At 43.8% G+C, this 24608-nt stretch overlaps 1 protein-coding gene across 1 annotated transcript in view; it reads right to left on the bottom strand.

Annotated features, from left to right (window-relative positions):
- The window catches only part of LOC132831519 (synembryn-A-like), a 36477-nt gene extending 34208 nt beyond the window's left edge, over positions 1-2269 (bottom strand). Inside the window, exon 1 of the mRNA XM_060849714.1 lies at positions 2084-2269. Within this exon, the coding sequence (XP_060705697.1) occupies positions 2084-2167 (84 nt within the window). The 5' untranslated portion in view covers positions 2168-2269. The remainder of the gene's footprint in view (positions 1-2083) is intronic.
- Positions 2270-24608: the final 22339 nt, after the last annotated feature.

The following is a 24608-nucleotide window of genomic DNA, read 5'->3' as shown; positions in this document are numbered from 1 at the left end:
CACATTGACACTGTATTTCTTAGTCAAGATGCGTGTTTCAGAATTAATCCAACCAGACTGGAATGTGTAAATGGTGAAAATAAATTAGTAATTTCTCTGTGAAATAATTTTCCACAAAATAATTTAAGTTCCTCCCGGCAAACTAGTAGAAAAGTCAGAACTGCATCTGGGATGTTGACAAGGTGTGAAGCATCTCTGGATGTGACCACAGGAAATTGAAGCAGGAGTAGGCCATTCGGCCCCTCACATCTGCTTCACCATTCCATACAATCATGGCTGTCACTGGTTTTCAGCTCCACTTTACTGCACGCTCACATTCAGAAAATACACCACAGCTCAGTCCGGAATGATCAGCCCCTTATCCTGAGGCTGTGTTCCCATATTTTAGATTCCCCTGTCAGAAGGATAATCGTCCAAACCCACGACCACTTCCATCTAGAAGGACAAGGACAGCAGATACATGGGAACACCACCCCCTGCAAGTTCCCCTCCGAGCCACTCACCATCCTGACTTGGAAATATATCATCGTTCCTTTACTGTCACTGGGTCAAAATCCTGGAATTCCCTCCCTAAGGGCAATTTAGGTCTACCTACAGCACATGGACTGCAGCGGTTCAAGAAGGCAGCTCACCCCCACCTTCTCAAGGGGCAACTAGGGACAGGCAATAAATGCTGGACCCAGCCAGAGACATCCACGTTCCATAAAATGAATTTAAAAGGAAGCTTTCAGCACTTGCCCTGTCAGGTCCCTTTAGAATCGTGTCTGTCTCAATGAGATCAACTCTCATTCTTCCAAACACCAGAGAATATCAGCTCCATTTTCTCAGTCTCTCGGTACAGGGACCAGTCTGGTAAAGTTTTAATCTCAACGCCAATCTATCCCTTTGTAAGTGTAGAGACCAAATAGTATAACAGCAACGAGAGCTCATTACGCCTGCACTCCAATCCAACCAGACATCAACCCCCAGATTATTGTCAGCCATTCGTAATGTCACGTCACTCACAGACGTCTCCAAATATCGCTGGGTCAAAATTCTGGAATTCTCTCCCTAAGGACATTGTGGGTCAACCCATAGCACACGGACTGCAACGGTTCAAGAAGGCAGCTCACCCCCACCTTCTCAAGGGGCAACTAGGGACGGGGCAATAAATAATGATCCAACAAGAGACATTCACAGCCTTGCAAATGAATTTTAAAAATGCCCTACCCAGGTTTGATTTGGTTGGAAATCATTTGGAGTTTGGAAAGTTTCTACATAACTTATCAGGAGCATTTTGTAAGGTGTGACCCCAGCGTCACATTAATAGTCTGATTCCCCTGGTCTATTCTCTCATTCTCCTATCGTTAAGGAGTGACCAAACACCTTAAAATACATTACACTTTCCCTTCAATAAGATACATTGGTTTAAAACTGAACTCATACATTAGGTAGATGAATAAATTATCCTAGTTTTTATTTAACTTGCAACCAAAACTGTTAAACCCTCCTGTGACTCCCAGGGTGATAGAGAATCAGTTGGTGTTGCAACCACATCTGTTTAACCACCCCAACTAGAGCGAATTAACATTGCAGGTCAGATATGGATTGAAATAGATCAGAACAATAGTTTTGAGGATTTATATACAGTCTAGGGGAGGGAGGGGAGGGGTGGACTTAAAACTGAAAAAACTGACATTTGGTCAAATGCAGCAGAAACGAAGCCCAGTGGACTGTCCAGCTCAGTAATTCCTACCACCAACTCCCCACCCCACCAAAAAAAAATAGATCATTCCCACCTGGGGATTAAATATCTAAGCTGGGGGGTGGGGGGGAGGAATTTGGTTTGTGTGGCCTGGATTGTTTAACTGCACTAACCAAAAGCACAAGTTAAATTGTCTTATTTATAAAATAAAATGTGTAACACACCACCCCCACTCCCCAAGCCCCCCTCGCAGTTATGTGGTCAGAGTCAGCAGCTGGAAGCCCTGACAGAGGCTGTAGGGCTAGAGGGAAGGAGAGGGAGGGTAACGCAAAGATATATTTGTATGTTATAAACAGTCTGGAAATGTGATTCTCTCTCTCTCTCAGACAGGCATCTCACCTCTCTGTTGAATTCTAGCAGTGCGTTCTGTACCGCATCCTGGTCACCAGTTTGCAAGATGTCAATTAATAAGCTCAGTTCCATCCTCCGCTATAGATATAGGGATTGAGGGCTGGGAACTCTCGCCTCAGAATCCCAGCAGGTTTCTCGATCCGTGGGGTTTGGGAGAAAATTAATGCTAAATCCTCTCTCTCTCTCTCTATCTGTGACAGGCAATGACATCACCAGAATGGGAGGAGGAAAAAGATATGTTCAAAACACTGCCTGTCTAACCATCTCAGTTCCTGCTCTCTCTGTGACATTCAATAGTGATTAACCCATTGAGGTCCACACGGCACACTGCTATTTTTTATGAATGTTTAGGTAAAATTGTCCTTGGTCTTTTTCTGTGAATTATGTATTAATTGTGATTCTTTGGTATTACAATTTTGATCACAGATAAGGAGACCCCTGTTTGAACAGGATGGGAGCATTAGTGAGAAATGGGTTTGGATGTTTAAGGTGAGAGGGGAAAGATTTGAAGGGGACCAATGGGTCAACGTTTTCACGCAGAGGGTGGTGAATGTGTGGAATGAGCTGCTAGAGGAAGTGGTGGAGGTTGGTACAATTACAGCATTTAAAAGGCATTTAGATGGTTAAATGAATATGAAGGGATTAGAAGGATATGGGCCAGGTGCTGGAAAAAGGTACTGGATTAATTTAGGATATCTGGTTGGCATGGATGAGTTGGATTGAAAGGTCTGTTTCTGTGCTTAACCTCTCTATGACTCGATGACTCTACAATAACAAGTAGACCACTCAGCTCCTGCTTTATCAATTAATAAGATTGTAGCTGATCTGGTTTTCACCTCAACTCTATATTGCCACGTGTCTCTGATAATCCATCATATTTTATTAAATCACCCTGCTTGGATACATCTCTAGTGAAGGTCAGAGTTTAACCCCAGCCTTCTGGCTCAGAGGTAGGGACACTATCACCATACCACAAAAACTTGGAGTTCAAAGGGGAGATATTTTGAATAAACGTGTTCAGGTATGCAATGCTAGACTACTGGAGCAAGTAGGACTCGCATCTGGGGTTTCTGGCTCAGAGGCAGGGACACTGCCTCAGCACTACAGGAACTCTGGGTTTGGAGGTGTATGCTTGTAACCTTTGACTCCGCAAGTAAATGTGGGAGTGAGTAAAGATTGGCCTCTGTGCTGACTGTTACTAACTCGCTTTCTGGATTAAGACACGGACACAGATTTTCTGAACAGTACCAGAACCCTCCTCTCTTTATCCAACCCCCATCAGACACAGAATTACACAATTATATTCCATTGACAGATCTGAGAGCCAAGGGCTATTGAGGCCACAGACAGGAAGGTGGAACTGGGGTCACTGCCAGATCAGGGGTGATCCCCTCAGACGGTACAGCAGGTTTGAAAGGCTGAGTGGCCTATACCTCCTTCTGTGTGCTACCCCCTATTTCTGGCCAATTGTCCACTGTCAACTTCTGCAGAATCCAGTCTGGGAACCCCCACAGGCAGCAGTGAAAAGAAACAAATCAGAAGCCAACATTCTCCTTCATTATGGCACAAGTCGCTGTATTGGGATAAATATTTAATAGCACATGGGAATGTTTCAGAATAAACAGTTTTACAGCGGGTTAGTGAGTGGGTTAAGTTACAGATGTATAATTGGGTAAGGGTGGGTGGGTAAGCTGGGTTAGGGTGGGCACGCATGCATACAAACACGTACGTGCACACAAACAAGTATGCACACACAAACACATATGCACATACAAACAAGTATGCACATACACACATACAAACATGCATGCACATACAAACACATATGCACACACACACATACAAACGTGCATGCACATACAAACACATATGCACACACAAACACGTACTCACACATAAACACGTATGCACATACAAATATGCACGCACATACAAATATGTTCATGGACACAAACATTTGTACATACAAACACGTTCGCACACACAAACGTTCGCACATGCAAACACGTTTGCACATACAAAACATGCACACACATACAAACACGTTTGCACTCACAAATGCATACATACACACAAACACACACACACATACAAACATGTTCGCACATAAAAAACACATTCGCACATACAAACATGCATGCACATACAAATACATTTACACATACAAACACATTCACACACACAAACACGTTCGCACATACAAACACGCTCACACATATAAACATGCATGCACATACAAAAACTTTTGCACACACAAGCACGTTTGCACAAAGAAACACATTTGCACATACAAATATGCCCGCATATACAAACAAGTACATTCACACACACAAACACGTTCACACATACAAGCATACATGCACATACAGACACATTAGCACATATAAACACATTCACACATACAAACACATTTGCACATACAAACATGCATGCACATACAAACACATTTGCACATACAAACACATTCACACACACAAACATGTTCACACATACAAGCATACATGCACATACAAACACATTCGCACATACAAACACGTTCACACATACAAACACGTTCACACATATAAACATGCATGCACATACAAACACTTTTGCACACACAAACACGTTTGTACACAGAAACACATTTGCACATACAAATATGCCTGCATATACAAACAAGCACATTCTCACACACAAACACGTTTGTACACACAAACATACATGCACATGCAAACACATCTACAGACACGTACACACATATAAACATATACGCACATACAAACACATATGCACATACAGACACATACACATATACAAATACATACGCACACACAAACACATTTGCACATAAAAACATATATGCACACATAAACACATTCGCACACCAGCATGTTCTCTCACACAAACACGTTTGTACACACAAACATGCACATAAATGCAAACATGTATGCATATACAAACATGTACACACATATAAACATATACGCACATACAAACACATAAGCACATACAGACACGTGCACACATGCAAATACATACGCACACAAACACATTCACACATAAAAGCGTGCATGCACATGTAAACACGTTCGCACATACAAACACGTTTACACACACAAACACATTCACACATACAAGCACATTCACACATATAAACATGCATGCACATACAAACACGTTTGTACACAGAAACATGTTTGCACACAGAAACACATTTGCACATACAAACATATTCACATACAAGCACGTTCTCACACACAAACATGTTTGCACACATAAACATGCCTGCACATGCAAACATGTATGTACATGCAAACATGTTCTGACACAAACACGCTCGCACACAAACATGTTCTCACACACAAACATGTACAAACATGTTTGCACATACAAACACGTTCGCACATACAAACATGTACACACAGACAAATACGTTCACACATACAACCAGTATGCATATATAAACACTTATGCACACACAAACACATAAGCACATTACAAACACATAAGCAAACACAAACATATTCACAGATGCAAACATGTATATACACACAGAAACATGTACATACACACAGAAACATGTACACACACACAAACACATAAGCACATTACAAACACATATGCAAACACAAACACATTCACAGATACAAACATGTACACACACACAAACACATATGCACATACAAACATGTACGCACACACAAACATAATTGCACATACAAACGCAAATACACATATATGCACACAGACAGGAATGCACTGTCACACATGCACACACATTGGTACGAGTATAGTTGTTCATAACCAAATTAATCTCATAATTATGAGCAAAGGCTAAACAGATTGGGTCTCTACTCTCTGGAGTTTAGAAGAATGAGAGTTTTTTTTAGATTACTTACAGTGTGGAAACAGGCCCTTCGGCCCAACAACTCCACACCGACCCACCGAAGCATAACCACCCTGACCCATTCCCCTACGCTTATCTATTCACCTAATACTACGGGCAATTTAGCATGGCCAATTCACCTAACCTGCACATTTTTGGATTCTGGGAGGAAACCAGAGCACCCGGAGGAAACCCACGCTGACAGGGGGATAATGTGCAAACTTCACACAGAGATTCGCCTGAGGCAGGAATTGAACGCGGATCTCTGGCGCTGTGAGGCAGCCGTGCTAACCACTGTGCCACCGTGCCACCCAGGTTATGAGGTTCAATGAGGTTATCTCATTGAAACATAAGGGATTCTGAAGGGATTTGACAGGGTCAATGCTGAGAGGGTGTTTCCCATCAAGGGAGAGGCTCGGAGCAGAGGGCACAGTCTCAGAATAAAGGGGCATCGATTTAAGGCTGAGATGCGGAGGAATTTCTTCTGTCAGAGGGTTGTGAGTCTTTGGAACTCATTGTCACCAAGAGCTGTGGGACAGAGGCCTCGTGTATGTTTATGGCTGAGATCGATTCTCAATCAGGCACGGAATCTAGGGTTACCGGGGAAGGGCAGGAGAATGGACGTGAGGAATGTCGAATCACCCACGATCCTCGAAAAATGTCCCAGCAAGCCACTCAGTTCAAGCCCAATTCACAACAAGTGTTTTCCCAGTCAGCAAGGCCGTGAAAGAATACATTTCAAAATGATTAAGGGATTTGTAGAGCTCTGAGGGGTACAGAAGAAGAATGGGGAGTTCTTATGAAAGCTTGCAGTGTACCAAGAGGCTATTCAGCCCATCTTTCCCATGCAGTGGAAAGACCAATGTCTAAAATTGGAAGGTTAGAGATGAAAATGATTCTGGGGACAGAACATAGCACTGCAAACCCTCAAATCAAGCTGTGACTGGTCAACAGTTAGACAGAGGGAGACACCCAGGAATATCTTGTAGGAGGAAAATGACAGGGAAGACAGGAAATCAGTGTTCAGCCAGGGTTTCCAAAGCCTGTGGCCCATAGCAAATGAAAGAACAGCCATCGGTGGTGAAGGAATTAAAAATTAGTGGGGGGGGGGGGGGGGGGGGGTGTTCTCTAAAGGCCAAAAACTGAGGAGCAAAGAGATCACTGAGGGTTGAGGGAGTGGGAGGAGACTGGGGAGAGGGAAATATTGTGGAGGGATTAGACTAGAAGGATGAGAATTTGTAAATCAGTGTGCTGCTGAAACAAGTGCTAGGGTTATGATAGCCTGACCATCCAGACACTCTGTGTGCTAATGGTCACTGTTCTCCTGAGAGTGGCGGGAAATCACAACAAATCCATCTCTGTTCCTTTTATATAAGATTTTATTTTCATGGTCATTAAAAATCAGCCAACTTCTCATAATACACTACAGAAATACAGAAACATGCAATAAATAAATAAATACCAGTTCTGTTGAGAACATATTACAGAAAGTACAATGGACACCATCAAGACTATCACAAAGCTCACAGTTTACACGGTATAAATATTCTTGTTATAGAATTAACTATGGACGAGAGGGAGAAGGTGAGGGAAATATCTGCCCCAACTTGATTTGTGGATGCAGCTATGAAGAACAAATTCACCATTTCTCTGCTTTTGAGGTTTGAACAGATCAAGTACCAGGGGAGTGGGAGATTGAGAAGATGCCATGTCCACTAGACATGCCAGTCTGGCTGGGCAGCTGAGAGAGACCAGGAAGATGCACACATTCTCAATGCCCAGTCCTACCACACACACTCCACAATGTGGCATCCTAAGGGATACCACAAGCACATCCATGGGACATAGAATCTCTACAGTGTGGAAGCAGGCCATTCAACCCATTGAGTCCAAACTAACTCTCGAAAAAGCATTCTCCCTACCCTATTCTTGGACACCATGGACAATTTACCATGGCCAATCCACCCTAAACTGCACATCTTTGGACTATGGGAGGAAACCGGAGCACCCGGAGGAAACCCATATGGAGAATGTGCAAACTCCACACAGACATCACCCGAGGGTGGAACCGCACCCAGATCCCTGGCACTGTGAGAGAGCAGCGCTAACAACAACAGAGCCATCATACACCCCAACCGAACAGGAGGATCTCCCTGGAAATATAGTGACTGGTGTTGACGTCAGCACCTCTGGAGAGTCGGGGCCTCTCTGGGATCAGTTTGAATTGGAATATTTCAGATGATACATCAGTAGAAAGAATCATGCAGCCTATTGATCTGATGTTAGCTCTTTGAAAGAGGTGTCCAAACAGCTGCACTACCAATGCCTTTTTCCCAACATCCTGCAAATAGTTTCTACTTCAAACATTTATCCAATGTATTTTGAAAGAATAGCCTTCCAGCAGCATCTCAGGCTTTGCATTCTAGATAATGCCCAATTGCTGTTTGAAAGAATAAGTCAGCTTGCTTCCCCTCTGGTTCTCTTAACTTTTTCTAGTTAATGCCCCTCCTGTCCTTGGAAATTGGCTGCTAAAGCCCAGTTCTGTCCCACAAATCCTCATGCAGGTTTTGGATCAATAGTTTCACTCACACTGTGCACGCCTCCTCTACTTCAGTATTTCACCTGCCCCATGACACCTCCCACCCCACCGCCAAAATTGGGCTGGATTTCAGGACAGAGAACCAAAGCAGCCCTTCGCTATTGAGAGGGGTGGGATTCATGACAGTTCAAGTCATCGGGCTAGTGGACTGCACAAGGCATTGCAGTGGAGCCCAAACTTGAGTTCACCACCCTCTCGATGTGTTCCAATGAGGTGATCAGATTGGGAACAGAGCTGTCTTCTGTAACCAAGCGCCCATGACTCTCAGCATCAATTTACTCCCTCAATCTTGGGCACTCATCCAAGTAGAGTCATAGAGGTGTACAGCACGAAACAGACCCTTCAGTCCAACCCATCCATGTTGACCAGATCTGGTCAGTACTGTGGGTGACACAATAGCTCAGTGGTTAGCACTGCTGCCTCACAGCACCAAGGTCCCAGGTTCAATTCCAGCCTTGGGCGACTGCCTGTGTGGAATTTGCACATTCTCCCTATGTCTGTGTGGGTTTCCTCCCACAGTCCAAAGCTGTACAGACCAGGTGAATTGGCCATGTTAAATTGCCCCTAGGGTTAGGTGCATTAGTCAGAGGGGGGTGGGTTACTCCTCGGAGGGTTGGTGTGGACTTGTTGGGCCAAAGGGCCTGTTTCCACAGTGTCGGGAATCTAGTCCCATTTGCCTGTGCTTAGCCCATATACCCATCCAGCCTTTTAAATGTTGTAATTGTACCAGCTTCCACTACTTCCTCTGGCAGCTCATTCCATACACGCACCACCTTCTGCGTGAAAAGGTTGCCCCTTAAGTCTCTTTTAAATCTTTCCCCTCTCATGCTAAACTATGCCCTCTAGTTCTGGATTCCCCCACCCCAGGGAAAAGACTTAGCTATTTAGGAGGCAGTGGGTACTGCAGATGCTGGAGATTAGAGTCAAGATTAGAGTGGGGTGATGGAGAAACGTTGATTTTCCTGCTCCTCGGATGCTGCCTGACCTGCTGTGCTTTTCCAGCACCACTCTAATCTTGACCTTAGCTATTTAGCCTATCCATGCCCCTCATGGTTTTATAAACCTCTATAAGGTCACCCCTCAGCCTCCGATGCTCCAGGGAAAACAGCCCCAGCCTGTTCAGCCTCTCCTGATAGCTCAAGCCCTCCAACTCTGGCAACATCCTTGTATACCTTTTCTGAACCCTTTCAAGTTTACCAACATAAGTATCGGAGATATTTTAATTTGAGAATGCAGGGCCAGTAAGGATGGGGATGTGGAGATGGTAGGAGTGTGTACTTAAAGATTCAACTAATTGAGTCTAGTCAGAATGGAGCACTTGGAACAGTACAGCACAGGAAGGGGCCCTTTAGCACACCATGATGCCATTCAGTTATTTGGGATCACTCAAAATAGGAAGGAAGTGTGGTAGCCAATTATGTTTTAATGTGATTCAGTGAATTGGCTCTTGCAGACTGTGCAGAGAAGCAGAGTTTGAAAACTTCTAAAAATTTAACCAAAATATCCCTTCATTTTCCCCCCTAGGCACAGATTATTTACAGTAGGATCACAAATTCACATGCAGAGTAAACCCAAACGATCCCGCAATATGAAAATCCACTCCTATCACTTGCAAGAATCCTGATTGTCTCACGAAGGTTCTGGACTTTTCTGAGAGAGAGAGAGAGAGAGAGGTGAGAGGAATGAGGGGGAGAAATTTGGGCACTAAGTCGCCCTCCCCATCCCCTCACTCCGGTGAGACCCTGTCGGTGTCTTCCACGAGATGGTGATCAGTCTTTGGTGCCTTCAAACAAAAAAAAAAGAAATGGTCAAACTGAGAGGTTGGTGGAGGCAAATACTCTTGTAACAATTTAGAAGCATCTGGCAGCCCGGTGGCTCAGTGGTTAGCACAGCTGCCTCACAGCGCCAGGGAGCCCAGTTTGGTTCCACCCTTGGGTGACTGTCTATGTGGTGTTTGCATGTTTTCCCAGTGTCTGTATGGATTTCCTCCGGGTGCTCCAGATTCCCCCCACGGTCCAAAGTGGATTGACCATGCAGTATTGCCCATATAGTGTGCAGGTAAAGTAGATGAGCCATGGTAAAAGCCCCATGTGGGAGTATGAGGCTGGGTTTGAGGAGGAGGGGGGTGCGTGGATGCTCTTTGGACAGCCAGTACAGACTTGATGGGCTGAATGACCTCCCCTTGCACTGCAGGGATTCTATGAGCTATTAAAATGCTTAGTAGGCTATGGACCAAGTGCAGGTGAGTATGATTAGTGTAGTTTGATGTTTGTTGGTTGGCATGGATATGGTGGGCCGAAGGGTCTATTTCTATGCTGCATGGCTCTATGAAAACCTGAATAGTAGGAACTGAAGGAGGCCATTCAGTCCCTCACAAGCTTGATATTAACTATTCAGATTATGACACAACTTTATCTCTATCCCATATTTACCTGCCTTTGACCCTACAATACCCAATCAAATATCAATCTCACTCTGGGAGAGTCCAGTTGACCCATAACCTCCACAGCCTTTTATTGGGGGGAGGGGATGTGGGGGGACAGGGGGAGAGTGGGGTGGTCCCGATGTTCATGGGTGAAGCAATGCTTCTTGTGTTCCCGTCTGAAGAATGTGCCTTAGTTTTGAAGTTTACTTTCTCCAAGCTCTGGGTTCACAGAGTACACGCCACAGGGTCTGTATGTCACTGTTATTGGATGGAGAGTTGGAAAGCCAAGATTGCCTTTTCCCATGTCTCCCAGCCATTTGAAGAAATGAATCCAGATATATATCCACAGGCATAGAGTCATACAGCATGGAAACAGACCCTTCGGTCCAACTCATCCATGCTGACCAGGTTTCCTGAACTTTAGCTGTTCTGTGTGAGTTAATAAGACCATACGACATAGGAGCAGAAATTAGGCCATTTAGGGCATTGAGTCTGCTCCACCATTCAATCATGGCTGAAAAGTTTCTCAACCCTATTCTCCCACTTTCTCCCTGTAACCCATGATCGCCTTGACACTCAAGAATCTATCTATCCTCAGTTTAAATATACTCAATGACCCGGCCTCCACAGCCTTCTGTGGCAATGAATTCCACAGATTCCCCACTCTCTGGCTGAAGAGGCTTCTCCTCATCTCCGTTCTAAAGGCTTTACTCTAAGGCTGTGCCTTCGGGTTGTGGTCTCTCCTACCAATGGAAACATCTTCCCAACATTTACCCTGTAGAGTTGATGCCATGTTGGAACAATGTCCAGCTACTGCACCACCCCTCGGGCCCCATCCCCTCTTCAAGTTGACAAGACAGCAACGCAGCATTTATACAATGAATTGTAAACCCCCTGGAATTATCTGTTCATTGCAAGTCCATTACACTCAGTAAGGAATGTATTTGCTGACTGATTACGAGCCAGTGAATGATCTCACATATCTGGTCATCTATTGAAGCTGAGACTGGCCAATGGGAAACAATGAAAATGCTGAAAACAAGACTAAGAGTCAATGTGTCAGCATTGAACTGGAACCAATAACCATGTGCAAGGGTAAAAGTAACATAGGAACTTCAGTGATTTGCCAATCTCTGCCTCAGAAGGTGTTGGAGGAGGGCATTAATGGTTAACTTTAAAATCGAGGTAGGCAGTTGGAATCAAGGGTTAGGGGAATATGGAACTCTCAATGCTAAGAGGTCAGCCATGATCGTACTGAATGGCAGAGAAGATACAAATAGATCTTGCCACCCAATTGTGAAGAATTAATGCTATAAATCTGAGAAGTAACTACATTCAAGAGTTGGCACTGCAAAATAAGTGCACACCCAAGGTGTTGGGAACAGATTCCATCATTAATTTTTTTTGAAGAAACTTATTGGAAATGGATTAACCTGCCCAGGGAGAGGAATTGCCTGGGTGCGTTGTCACACAGGGAGAGTCACGGCCTGAGCCACCTGAAATTTATTTCCAAACATTGGGCCATTTGTTTAGTTTTGCGCAAACGGTAATCTTCAAATGGAATTAACGAAGGAGAGAAAATCAAACTTGGGCCTTTGGAAGTATTTCAGTCCACATTTTAATTTTCGATATTTTGCTTTTTTTTTAAATATCAATGGGATTTGCTTCCATTTCTGGTTAAACTGTAAAGTCTTCAGCAGACAAGCAGTTTTGGTTTGGATTCTTCTACAACACAGTTCAGGAGACAGGTAACAGGAAACAGTACCACCCTAGGTGCCAAGTTATAGATACAGTGTGACATGTTTACATAGGAAATCACCATTAAGTGGCCATGGGAGTTCAAATTTTTAAAAAGCTGGCATCAATCAGCGATAGAAGGTTTTGCAGATAGGGAGTGTACACAAAACAAACCATTTTTATCATTCTAGATTTGTTGACATTACCACGTAGGATGTAATGTAAGATTGAACAATGTGAGGAGGCAATGCCTGTTTAATAATGATTTTCCACTCACCTTCCTTCATTGAGCTGGAGGCTTGATGGTAACTTGAGCCCATTCTGCAGCATGGCCAAAGAATCTTGATGAGTCGAGTCCTGTGTGTCACTGAGGTGCCTCTTCACTTTTGTGCTATTTGATTTTGAGCTAGAACGAAAATGTGGATGAAATCTGAGAAGTAGGTTTCAGGAATTGGTCATTGTCCATCACTGAATAACACTTTGGGTCTTCCTGAGGTGCAGTGTATATGAACCCAGGTGCTCACACACTGAGGGTGAAAGTGCTACACCCCTCTCTGGCCCAAATCCCCCCCCCCGAGACAAGCAGACCCTCCCGGGCTGTTGCAGAGTGTGGTCTCATATCCCACCCCCCACAATCTGGGAGCACATCCTAGCCCCTTACCGTGCCTGTGCTGCCAGAATGGAGTTGATGATGTTTCGAGCCACGGCTGTATTTCTGGCCTTACTGAGCTCGCTGGTGAACAGGCCGTCGGAGTGCCGTTTGTGCCTGTTTGAAAGGAAGAGAGCGCCATTATTGTTAGAATGTCAAGTGACAGGTGAGCCTGGTCCCCAGCTGGGTCACAGTGACTGCATGGCCATGGGATAAGGTAGGCTGGCGTCAAACCAGGCTGGAATCAGGAGGCAAGTGAACGCTGTGCATCAATGCAAGACAGATTCCAACAAGCTCCAAGACAGGTTGAGACAAATGTGACTGATGCCTTTTCAATCACATTAGCTTCACAGTCCCATGGTAACGCAATGGTCGAGTATTGTTAATAAAGGAGGCATGGTATTGAAACAGGTCAATATGTAAACATCTGGACCAATGCAAGTATGCCGACATTTAAAAGGATATTGGCAGCAAAATTTGGAATTCTTGAATTTGTCCTGATGAGTGCAAGAGGAACAGTTTGACATTGTCTCTCTTTGCTAGTCATAATCTATATTCCCCATTACTATCGAACTAGCTTTGTGTACTGACACTACAAACAGATCAGAATATGAGGAAGGAACGCTGTAAACCCGGAAGTAACTATTTGATTTTACAGGAAGCACATTTCGAAACTTTGCCATTCTTATATCAGTTCTGATGAATGAAGGTGAACTGAATCAATATTGTGCCTCCTTTATCAGAAAAACCTAAGAAAAACCAAGTGACTGAACCTAATGGGATTGAAAAGGTCACTCCCCCTTAACCTGTCTTTTTGTGAATTTAAAATGAAAACATTCCCAATGCTTTGGGATGAAGGACTTTGCTGAAAATGGATTAACTTGGCCAGGAGGAGGAATTGTGTGTGTGTGTGTGTGTGTGTGTGTGTGTCTGTGTGTGCGTGTGCGTTTGTTTGTGTGTGTGTGTCTGTGTGTGTCTGTGTGTGTGCGTGTGTGTTTGTGTATGTGTGTGTGTTTGTGTGTGTATGTATGTATGTATGTGTGTGTGTGTTTGTGTGTGCGCGCGTGTGTGTGTATGTTTGTGTGTGTGTGTTTGTGTGTGTGTATGTATGTATGTGTGTGTGTGTATGTATGTATGTGTGTGTGTTTGTGTGTGTGTATGTATGTGTGTGTGTGTGTGTGTATGTGTGTATGTGTGTGTGTGTGTGTGTGTGTATGTGTGTGTGTGTGGAGTGAAGTCCGAAGTCAACTGTAATTTATTTCTATAATTGGGTATTCATTTAGCCTTGAGTGAACTATAGTCTTCAAATGGAATCAGAGGACAAGGGATAATTTGTCTCGGGCTGTTTCAGACCCATTTTAATGTTCTATATTCTGGTCTTATTTTTATGCATTGATTTGACTTCCTAATATTTCTAAATGAATAACAAATCTGACAGCAGAGAAGTCGAGTTGGTTTGAATTCTTCTGTAGCAGCGTTGAGGAGTCAGGAAATAGGAAAGAATGCCACCACTGGCAGAATGTTAGAAATACAGTGTGACATGTTTACATAGGAAGTCACCATTAAGTGGCCATGGGAATTCAAATTCAAAAAGCTGGCATCAATCTGCAATAGAATGATTTGTGGATAGGAAGTGTGCACAAAACAAAACATTTTTATCATTCTAGATTTGCTGACGTTACCACGTGGGATATAATTAAAGATTGAACACTGTGAGGAGGCAATGCCTGTTTAATAATGATTTTCCACTCACCTTCCTTCATTGAGCTGGAGGCTTGATGGTAACTCGAGCCCATTCTGCAGCATGGCCAAAGAATCATGATGAGTTGAATCCTGTGTGTCACTGAGGTGCCTCTTCACTTTTGTGGTTTTTGAGTTTGAGCTAGATCTAAAACGTGAATGAAATCTGAGAATAAGGTTTCAGGAATTGGTCATTGTCCATCACTGAATAACACTTTGGGACTTCCTGAGGTTGTGACAGGTGCAATAAAAATGCAGGGCCCCCTCGGTGAGTATTGTATCTATCAGCTTCCTGTGTCATCCAAGAACTGGAACATTTGCCATGTTAACTCAGAAGCTAACAAAGAACAAACAACATTTGGACTTGTGAGGGGTAAGTCTTACCTTACTAGTCTTATTGAATTCTTTGAGGAGGTGACCAAGCATATGGATGAGGGTAAAGCAGTGGATGTAGTGTATATGGATTTTAGTAACGCATTTGATAAGGTTCCCCATGGTAGGCTTATGCAGAAAGTCAGGAGGCATGGGATAGTGGGAAATTTGGCCAGTTGGATAGAGAACTGGCTAACCAGTTAAAGTCAGAGAGTGGTGGTAGATGGTAAATATTCAGTCTGGAGCCCAGTTACAAGTGGAGTTCCACAGGGAGCAATTCTGGGTCCTCTGCTGTTTGTAATTTTTATTAATGACTTGGAAGAGGGAGTCGAAGGGTGAGTCAGTAAATTTGCTGACGATACGAAGATTGGTGGAGTTGTGAATAGTGAGGAGGGCTGTTGTCAGCTGCAAAGAGATTTAGATATGATGCAGAGCTGGGCTGAGGAGTGGCCAATGGAATTCAACCCTGTCAAGTGTTAGGTTGTCCATTTTGGAAGGACAAATAAGAATGCGGAATACAGGGTTAATGGTAGGGTTCTTAGTAAGGTGGAGGAGCAGAGGGATCTTGGGGTCTATGTTCATAGCTCTTTGAAAGTTGCCACTCAGGTGGATAGAGCTTGTAAGAAGGCCTATGGTGTATTAGTGTTCATTAGCAGAGGGATTGAATTCAAGAGTCGTGAGGTGATGTTGCAGCTGTACAGGACCTTGGTGAGGCCACATTTGGAGTACTGTGTGCAGTTTTGGTTGCCTCACTTTAGGAAAGATGTGGAAGCTTTGGAGAGGGTGCAGAAGAGATTTACCAGGATGTTGCCTGGAATGGAGAATAGGTCGTACGAGGATAGGTTGAGAGTGCTAGGCCTTTTCTCATTGGAACGGCGAAGAATGAGGGGTGACTTGATAGAGGTTTATAAGATGTTCAGGGGAATAGATAGAGTAGACAGTCAGAGACTTTTTCCCCGGGAACAACAGAATGTAACAAGGGGACATAAATTTAAGGTGAAGGGTGGAAGGTATGGGGGGGTGTCAGGGGTAGGTTCTTTACCCAGAGAGTGGTGGGGGCATGAATGCACTGCCTGTGGGAGTGGCAGAGTCAGAATTATTGGTGACTTTTAAGCGGAAATTGGATAGGTGCTGAATCTAGCATAAATGTTCGGCACAACATCGTGGGCCGAAGGGCCTGTTCTGTTCTGTATTGTTCTATGTTCTATGTTCTATTCCATTTTTATCAAGCACCTTCCTACTCCCTGGGAAATCTAGGCACTATTGTCATATGGCAAAACATGTCAATCATTTTCCACAGAGCAAGACCCCCTGGGCAGCAACCTTCCTTTGTCTAACGCTGTCATAGTGTCCCTTCCATTCTCCAGCCTCAGCTCAGTGTCTCGCCTGAACAACCACAGAGTCCGTGTAAAGTTTGAGCTCCATCCTTGGATTGAAAAATGAACTCAGAGACTAAAGTACTGAGGGTGAAAGTGCTACACACCCCCTCTGCCCCAGAATTCCCCCCAACCCCAATTCTGAGACAAGCAGACCCTCCCGGTCTGTTGCAGAGAGTGGTCTCATATCCCACCCCCAACCATCTGGGAGCACATCCTGGACCCTTACCGTGCCTGTGCTGCCAGAATGGAGTTGATGATGTTTCGAGCCACGGCTGTATTTCTGGCCTTACTGAGCTCGCTGGTGAACAGGCCGTCGGAGTGCCGTTTGTGCCTGTTTGAAAGGAAGAGAGCGCCGTTATTGTTAGAATGTCAAGTGACAGGTGAGCCTGGCCCCCAGCTGGGTCACAGTGACTGCACGGCCACGGGATAGGGCAGGCTGGCCTCAAACCAGGCTGGGATCAGGAGGCAAGTGAACGGTGTGCATCAGTGCAAGACAAATTCCAACAAGCTCCGAGACAGGTTGAGACAAATGTGACTGCTGCCTTTTCAATCACATTAGCTTCACAGTCCCATGGTAACACAATGGTCAAGTATTGCTAATAAAGGAGGCATGGTGTTGAAACAGGTCAACCTGCACTCATCTGGACTGATGCAATACTACCAACATTGAAAAGAGTACTTGCTGCAACATGTGGAATTCTCGCATCTGTCCTGATAAGTGCAAGAGGAACAGTTTGACATTGTCTCTTTTTGCTAATCATAATCACTATTCCCCATTACTACTGAACTAGGATTGTATACTGACACTCCAAACAGATCAGAATATGAAGATGGAACACTGTAAACCTGGAAGTGACTATTTGATTTTCCAGGAAGCACGTTTCTAAACTTTGCCATTCTTACATCAGTTCTGATAAATGCAAGTTGAACTGATTCAGTACTGTGCCTCCTTTATCAGAAAAACCTAAGCAAAAACCAAGTGACTGAATCTAATGGGATTCAAAATTTCACTCCCGGTTAACCTCTCTTTGTGCTTTTTGTGAATTTAAAATTAAAACATTCCCAATGTGTTGGGATGAGACTCTTTGCTCAGATATTTGAAGGAATTTACTGAAAATGGATTAACTTGGCCAGGAGGAGGAATTGTGTATTTGTGTGTGTGTGTGTGGAGTGAAGTCCGAAGTCAACTGTAATTTATTTCTATAATTGGGCTATTCATTTAGCTTTGAGTGAACTATAGTCTTCAAATGGAATTAGAGGACAAGGGATAATTTGTCTCGGGCTGTTTCAGACCCATTTTAATGTTCTATATTCTGGTCTTATTTTTATGCATTGATTTGACTTCCTAATATTTCTAAATGAATAACAAATCTGACAGCAGAGAAGTCGAGTTGGTTTGAATTCTTCTGTAGCAGCGTTGAGGAGTCAGGAAATAGGAAAGAATGCCACCACTGGCAGAATGTTAGAAATACAGTGTGACATGTTTACATAGGAAGTCACCATTAAGTGGCCATGGGAATTCAAATTCAAAAAGCTGGCATCAATCTGCAATAGAATGATTTGTGGATAGGAAGTGTGCACAAAACAAAACATTTTTATCATTCTAGATTTGCTGACGTTACCACGTAGGATATAATTAAAGATTGAACACTGTGAGGAGGCAATGCCTGTTTAATAATGATTTTCCACTCACCTTCCTTCATTGAGCTGGAGGCTTGATGGTAACTCGAGCCCATTCTGCAGCATGGCCAAAGAATCATGATGAGTTGAGTCCTGTGTGTCACTGAGGTGCCTCTTCACTTTTGTGGTTTTTGAGTTTGAGCTAGATCTAAAATGTGAATGAAATCTGAGAATAAGGTTTCAGGAATTGGTCATTGTCCATCACTGAATAACACTTTGGGACTTCCTGAGGTTGTGACAGGTGCAATAAAAACGCAGGGGCCCCACTGTGAGTATTGGTTCTTTCAGCTTCCTGCGTTGTCCAATAACCTGTACATTTGACATGTTAACACAGAAGCTATCAAAAAAACAAGGGAGTGTTGCTGAACAAAGAGAACTTGGAGTGCAGGTTCATAGCTCCTTGAAAGTGGAGTCACAGGTAGATAGGATAGTGAAGAAGGCATTTGGTATGCTTTCCTTTATTGGTCAGAGTATTGAGTACAGGAGTTGGGAGGTCATGTTGCGGCTGTACAGGACATTGGTTAGGTCTCTGTTGGAATATTGCGTGCAATTCTGGTCTCCTACCTATCGGAAAGATGTTGTGAAACTTGAAAGGGTTCAGAAAAGATTTACAAGGATGTTGCCAGGGTTGGAGGATTTGAGCTACAGGGAGAGGCTGAACAGGCTGGGGCTCTTTTCCCTGGAGCGTCGGAGGCTGATGGGTGACCTTATAGAGGTTTACAAAATTATGAGGGGCATGGATAGGATAAATAGACAAAGTCTTTTCCCTGGGGTCGGGGAGTCCAGAACTAGAGGGCATAGGTTTAGGGTGAGAGGGGAATTATATAAAAGAGACCTAAAGGGTAACTTTTTCACACAGGGGGTAGTACATGTATGGAATGAGCTGCCAGAGGAAGTGGTGGAGGCTGGTACAATTACAACATTTAAGAGGCATTTGGATGGGTATATGAATAGAAAGGGTTTGGAGGGATATGGGCCAGGTGCTGGCAGGTGAGACTAGATTGGGTTGGGATATCTGGTCGGCATGGATGGGTTGGACCGAAGGGTCTGTTTCTGTGCTGTACATCTCAATGACTCTAACATTCCATTTTTATCAAGCATCTTGCTGCACTATTGTCATGTGACAAAACATGTCAATCATTTTCCACAGAGCAAGATCCCATGAACAGCAACCTTCCTTTGTCCAACGCTGTCATAGTGTCCCTTCCATTCTCAGCCTCAGCTCAGTGTCTCGCCTGAACAACCACAGAGTCCGTGTAAAGTTTGAGCTCCATCCTTGGATTGAAAAATGAACTCAGAGACTAACGTACTGAGGGTGAAAGTGCTACACATCCCCTTGGTCCCAAATCCCCCCAACTCTCATCTCCGACAGAAGCAGACCCTCCCGGTCTCAAATCCCACCCACCACCATCTGGGAGCACATCCTGGACCCTTACCGTGCCTGTGCTGCCAGAATGGAGTTGATGATGTTTCGAGCCACGGCTGTATTTCTGGCCTTACTGAGCTCGCTGGTGAACAGGCCGTCGGAGTGCCGTTTGTGCCTGTTTGAAAGGAAGAGAGCGCCGTTATTGTTAGAAGTGACAGGTGAGCCTGGTCCCCAGCTGGGTCACAGTGACTGCACGGCCACGGGATAGGGCAGGCTGGCCTCAAACCAGGCTGGAATCAGGAGGCAAGTGAACGCTGTGCATCAATGCAAGACAAATTCCAACAAGCTCCAAGACAGGTTAAGACAAATGTGACTGCTGCCTTTTCAATCACATTAGCTTCACAGTCCCATGGTAACACAATGGTCAAGTATTGCTAATAAAGGAGGCATGGTGTTGAAACAGGTCAACCTGCACTCATCTGGACTGATGCAAGAATACCAACATTGAAAAGGATACTTGCTGCTAAATTTGGAATTCTTGCATTTGTCCCGATGAGTGCAAGAGGAACAGTTTGACATTGAGTCTCTCTTTGCTAGTCATAATAACTATTCTCCATTACTATTGGACTAGGATTGTGTACTGACACTACAAACAGATCAAAATGTGAAGAAGGAATGCTGTAAACCTTGAAATAAGTATTCAATTTCACGGGAAGCATGCTTCTAAATTTTTGCCATTCTTGCATCGGTTCTGAACTGATACAATCACGTGCCTCCTTTATCAGAAAAACATAATGGTCGTGTATTGTTAATAAAGGAGGCATGGTATTGAAATTGTCCCAGTTGCATTCACCTGGACTGATGCAAGAATACCAACATTTAAGGATAATTGCGCTCATCAGGATACACGCAAGAATAAAAAATTTCAAAATATGCTACCTTAGAAACTTGCTGTTCTTGTCTGTGTCCTGGTCAGTCCAGGGGGAAATGTTTGATATTGTCTATTTTTCCTTCAGAAATTTGTTGTAGTTAATAGAGTGGCTCAAAATGATGGCAAGACAACAGAAAATGAAGTAACTATCTCCATTAACAAGAGTTTGGAAACGAGAGGTCACTGGGGAGCAGATTTAGGACTGAGTTGTGGAGGAATTTCATCTCCCAGAGGGTTGTGCATCTGTGGAATTCCGTGCCCAGTGAAGAGTTGAGGCTGAATGTTTTTAAAATAGATTGATTTTTGAACAGTAAAGGAATTAAGGAATATGTTGAGTGGGCAGATTACATAGCTGAGGCTATGTAAGGATAAACCATGATCTTATTGAATGGCGGAGTAGGCTCGATGGGTCAAATGGCCTACTCCTGTTCCTAGTTCTTATGATTTAATACAACAGCAAACTTCTGCTGATACTGGACTCTCTAATACAAACACAGAAATTGAAGGACAAACTCAGTAGCTCTGGCAATTGCTATGGAGTCAGAGACAGGGTTAATGTTTCGAATCCGGTATGACACCTTTGGAACTGATTTCAAATAATTGCCAAAAAAATATATCAGAGGGGAATTAATGTTTGTCTTTTGAGCGCCATAAATTTTTATGATCTGGAACATTCTGCCTGAAAGGGCATTGGAAGCAGATTGAATCATAACTTTCAAAAGGGGGTCAATGAAATGGAATGAAATGTCATGGGCTAAGGGCAGGGAGGAATTTCACAAATTGTATCACTCTTTTCAAAAAGCTAGCATCAGTGTTCAGCACCAAATGGCCTTTTTCTGTGCTGTATTAGATACCAGAATTTCCATTCCTCAAAATGGCTTGGCAGTAAACAAGAACTTGAAGTCCTGCCTCATGACTTCCAAAATATTTCTCTCTGTGAACCACGCAACAGGGGAACAAGATTGTTGATAAAAGCAGACACTGCATCTCGAACATCCTCACCTGTTTTGAGGTAATGGTAGTGTCACCTGCAGGAGGAGGGTCACTAGGACGAGAATCTTCGTGCTGTCCATGACACTGTGAAGACAGAATTTATTTTAACCTTGTCTTCATCTCAAGGCTACCATTTTTCTAACTTTCTATCCATTCCCAGACTTTCCCCATAACTCAGCCATCGGGGCAAATAGCGTTGAGTGCATTTAAGCCGAAGCTTAATGCAAATACGAAAGGAAGAAGGATAAAAGGGTTGCAGGGTGGCAGAGGTGATTGGAATGGAGAGAAAGTGTGGGGAAGTAGACTATCAGATCCACAGAATATATTCAACCAAATAAAGGAAAAAGCAATCCAAAAAACATAGGGTGAGATAAAAGAACATGGGAGGATGCTCATGTGGGAATATTTACCTAGCATGGATCAACTGGGCCGAATAGCCTGCTCTGAGTGATAGATTTTATAGACTAAAATCTCTCGAATTAAGGGAAGGTCCACTTTCTCTCATGTTTCCATTACGATACTTTGGACTCTAATTTGCACCCCTTTTCCCAATCCCAACCCATTAGGCGTTAATTATCTGAGTGGATGAATATTCCTTTAAACTTCCAGTGTCACCCTCTAGGAGATGTTTGCTTTTTCTGAATGTATTCATTATTCAGAGGCAATCCCCCACGTTTCCTAAAGCTGTTAGACAGAGACTCCCTCCCACATGATCACTCATGGCCCCACTTTGGCAAATGCTATTGGTTAATGCCACATGGAAATGAGTCAAATTGGCACAAACATTACCCCAGAACCTAATCTCGCTGGAAAATATAGTGAGATGGAAAATGCTGAAAATATTTCGTGCAGATGCAGTTGGGATCTCTCTGTGCCCTACAGTGACTGACCTGGGACTGTTAACATTGCCTAGAATGTGGAAGGTATAAAGCAGGGCATTAGGGGCTCCCAATTCCTCAAAACAACACTGTCTCTGACTACACACTAGGGAGATTGTGTATCTGCTCCACATAAACAGAACTGGCAGAAGATTCACATTAGATTGTTGGTACTTACAGAGACTTTCAGAAGCAGCTATCTGTTTTTCTGTAGCGAACTTCACATACACCAGCATCAACCTTCAATTGTCAAGTTTCAAAAACCAAGCTCTCTTTTATATATCACTCCCAACCTTGAGCTCATGGGCCACGCCCACTCACTCACGTCTTGTTGAGGGCTATTCCCACAACTCAGTCGCTTTATTGATAATCGGAATATTTCTTATCTTGACACTTGAAGGTCAAGCATAGATAATTACTGATGTTATGGGCCTGATTCACCATGTGAAGCCAAGGAAGGGGGTAGTGGGGGAACAAGCAATGGTTCTTGGGTCTCACATCCCAATCCCACCACACAATCAACTTCCAAGAAAAACGCAGCTGAAAGACTTATTGACAGCTAGTATTGGGTCTTGTCTTTAAATCCAATGTCTTTTAGTGGAGAGGGTTCAGAAAAGATTTACCAGAATGTTGCCAAGAGTAGAGAGTTTGAGATATAAAATAGACTGGAAAGGCTGGGACGTCTTTCACTGGAGAGTAGGAGGTTGAGGGCCAACATTATCAAGGTTTATACAATTATGAGGGGCATAGATAAGGTGAATGGCAAAGATCTTTCCCTGCGGTGGGGGAGTTCAAAACTAGGGGGGGACATACTTTGAAGGTGAATGGGGAAAGATTTAAAAAGGACATGATGGGCAATGTTTTTACACAGATAGTGGTTCGTGTGTGGAATGAACTACCAGAGAAAGTGATGGATGTAGGTCAAGTTATAAAAGACATTCGGATAATTACATGAATAGGAAAGGTTTGGAGGGAAATGAGCCAGGACCAGGCAGGTGGGACTAGTTTAGTTTGGGATTATGTTTGGCACGGAATGGGTTGGATCGAAGAGTCTGTTTCTGTGCTCTATGACCCGAAGCCTCTATGAAGCCACATTGGGATGAGGCCATGTTCCCAAGCTAGGTCCAGTCCTTAATTTTCACTCAATCATTATTTTATTGTTATTGATTCCAAATGCAGTCAATGGAGCAGAGTGCTTCAATGGGATTGTCTGGTCTGTTTAAATGAACCAGCACATTGATATTCCAGAGTATCAAGTTTTGGGAGCACCCAGCCAATCCTCAGATACAACACTGAGTTGTACGGAATACAATGGTGGTCTTTGCCTGGCATTTGTCTGACACTAATGCTACTTAACTTGCCAGTTACCAGCCTAAACTTGGATATTGTCAGATCTTGCTACATTTTAACATGGACTGCTTCAGGATCTGAGATGATTAGGGGTTTAGATAGGGTTGACCATGAGAACCTTTTTCCACGTATGGAGTCAGATATTACGAGGGGGCATAGCTTTAAATTAAGGGGTGGTAGGTTTAGGACCGATGTTAGGGGTAGATTCTTTACTCAGCGAGTCGTGAGTTCATGGAATGCCCTGCCAGTAACAGTGGTGGACTCTCCCTCTTTATGGGCATTTAAACAGGCATTGGATAGACATATGGAGGAAAGTGGGCTAATGTAGGTTAGGTGGTCTTGGATCGGTGCAACATTGAGGGCCGAAGGGCCTGTACTGCGCTGTATTTTTCTATGTTTTTCTATGAGTTGCAAATGGTGTTCAACATTGTGTAATCATCAGCGAATATCCCCGGTTCTGAACTTATGAAGGAATGATGAAGCAGCTGAAGATGTTGGCCGTGGGACACTCCCCTGAGGAATTCCTGAAAAGATACCCTGAAGCTG

This window comes from Hemiscyllium ocellatum, chromosome 33 (assembly GCF_020745735.1).
Source record: "Hemiscyllium ocellatum isolate sHemOce1 chromosome 33, sHemOce1.pat.X.cur, whole genome shotgun sequence".
Classification (NCBI taxonomy): domain Eukaryota; kingdom Metazoa; phylum Chordata; class Chondrichthyes; order Orectolobiformes; family Hemiscylliidae; genus Hemiscyllium; species Hemiscyllium ocellatum.
Note: the sequence above shows the minus strand (reverse complement) of the source record. Positions and strands in the feature narration are given on the sequence as shown.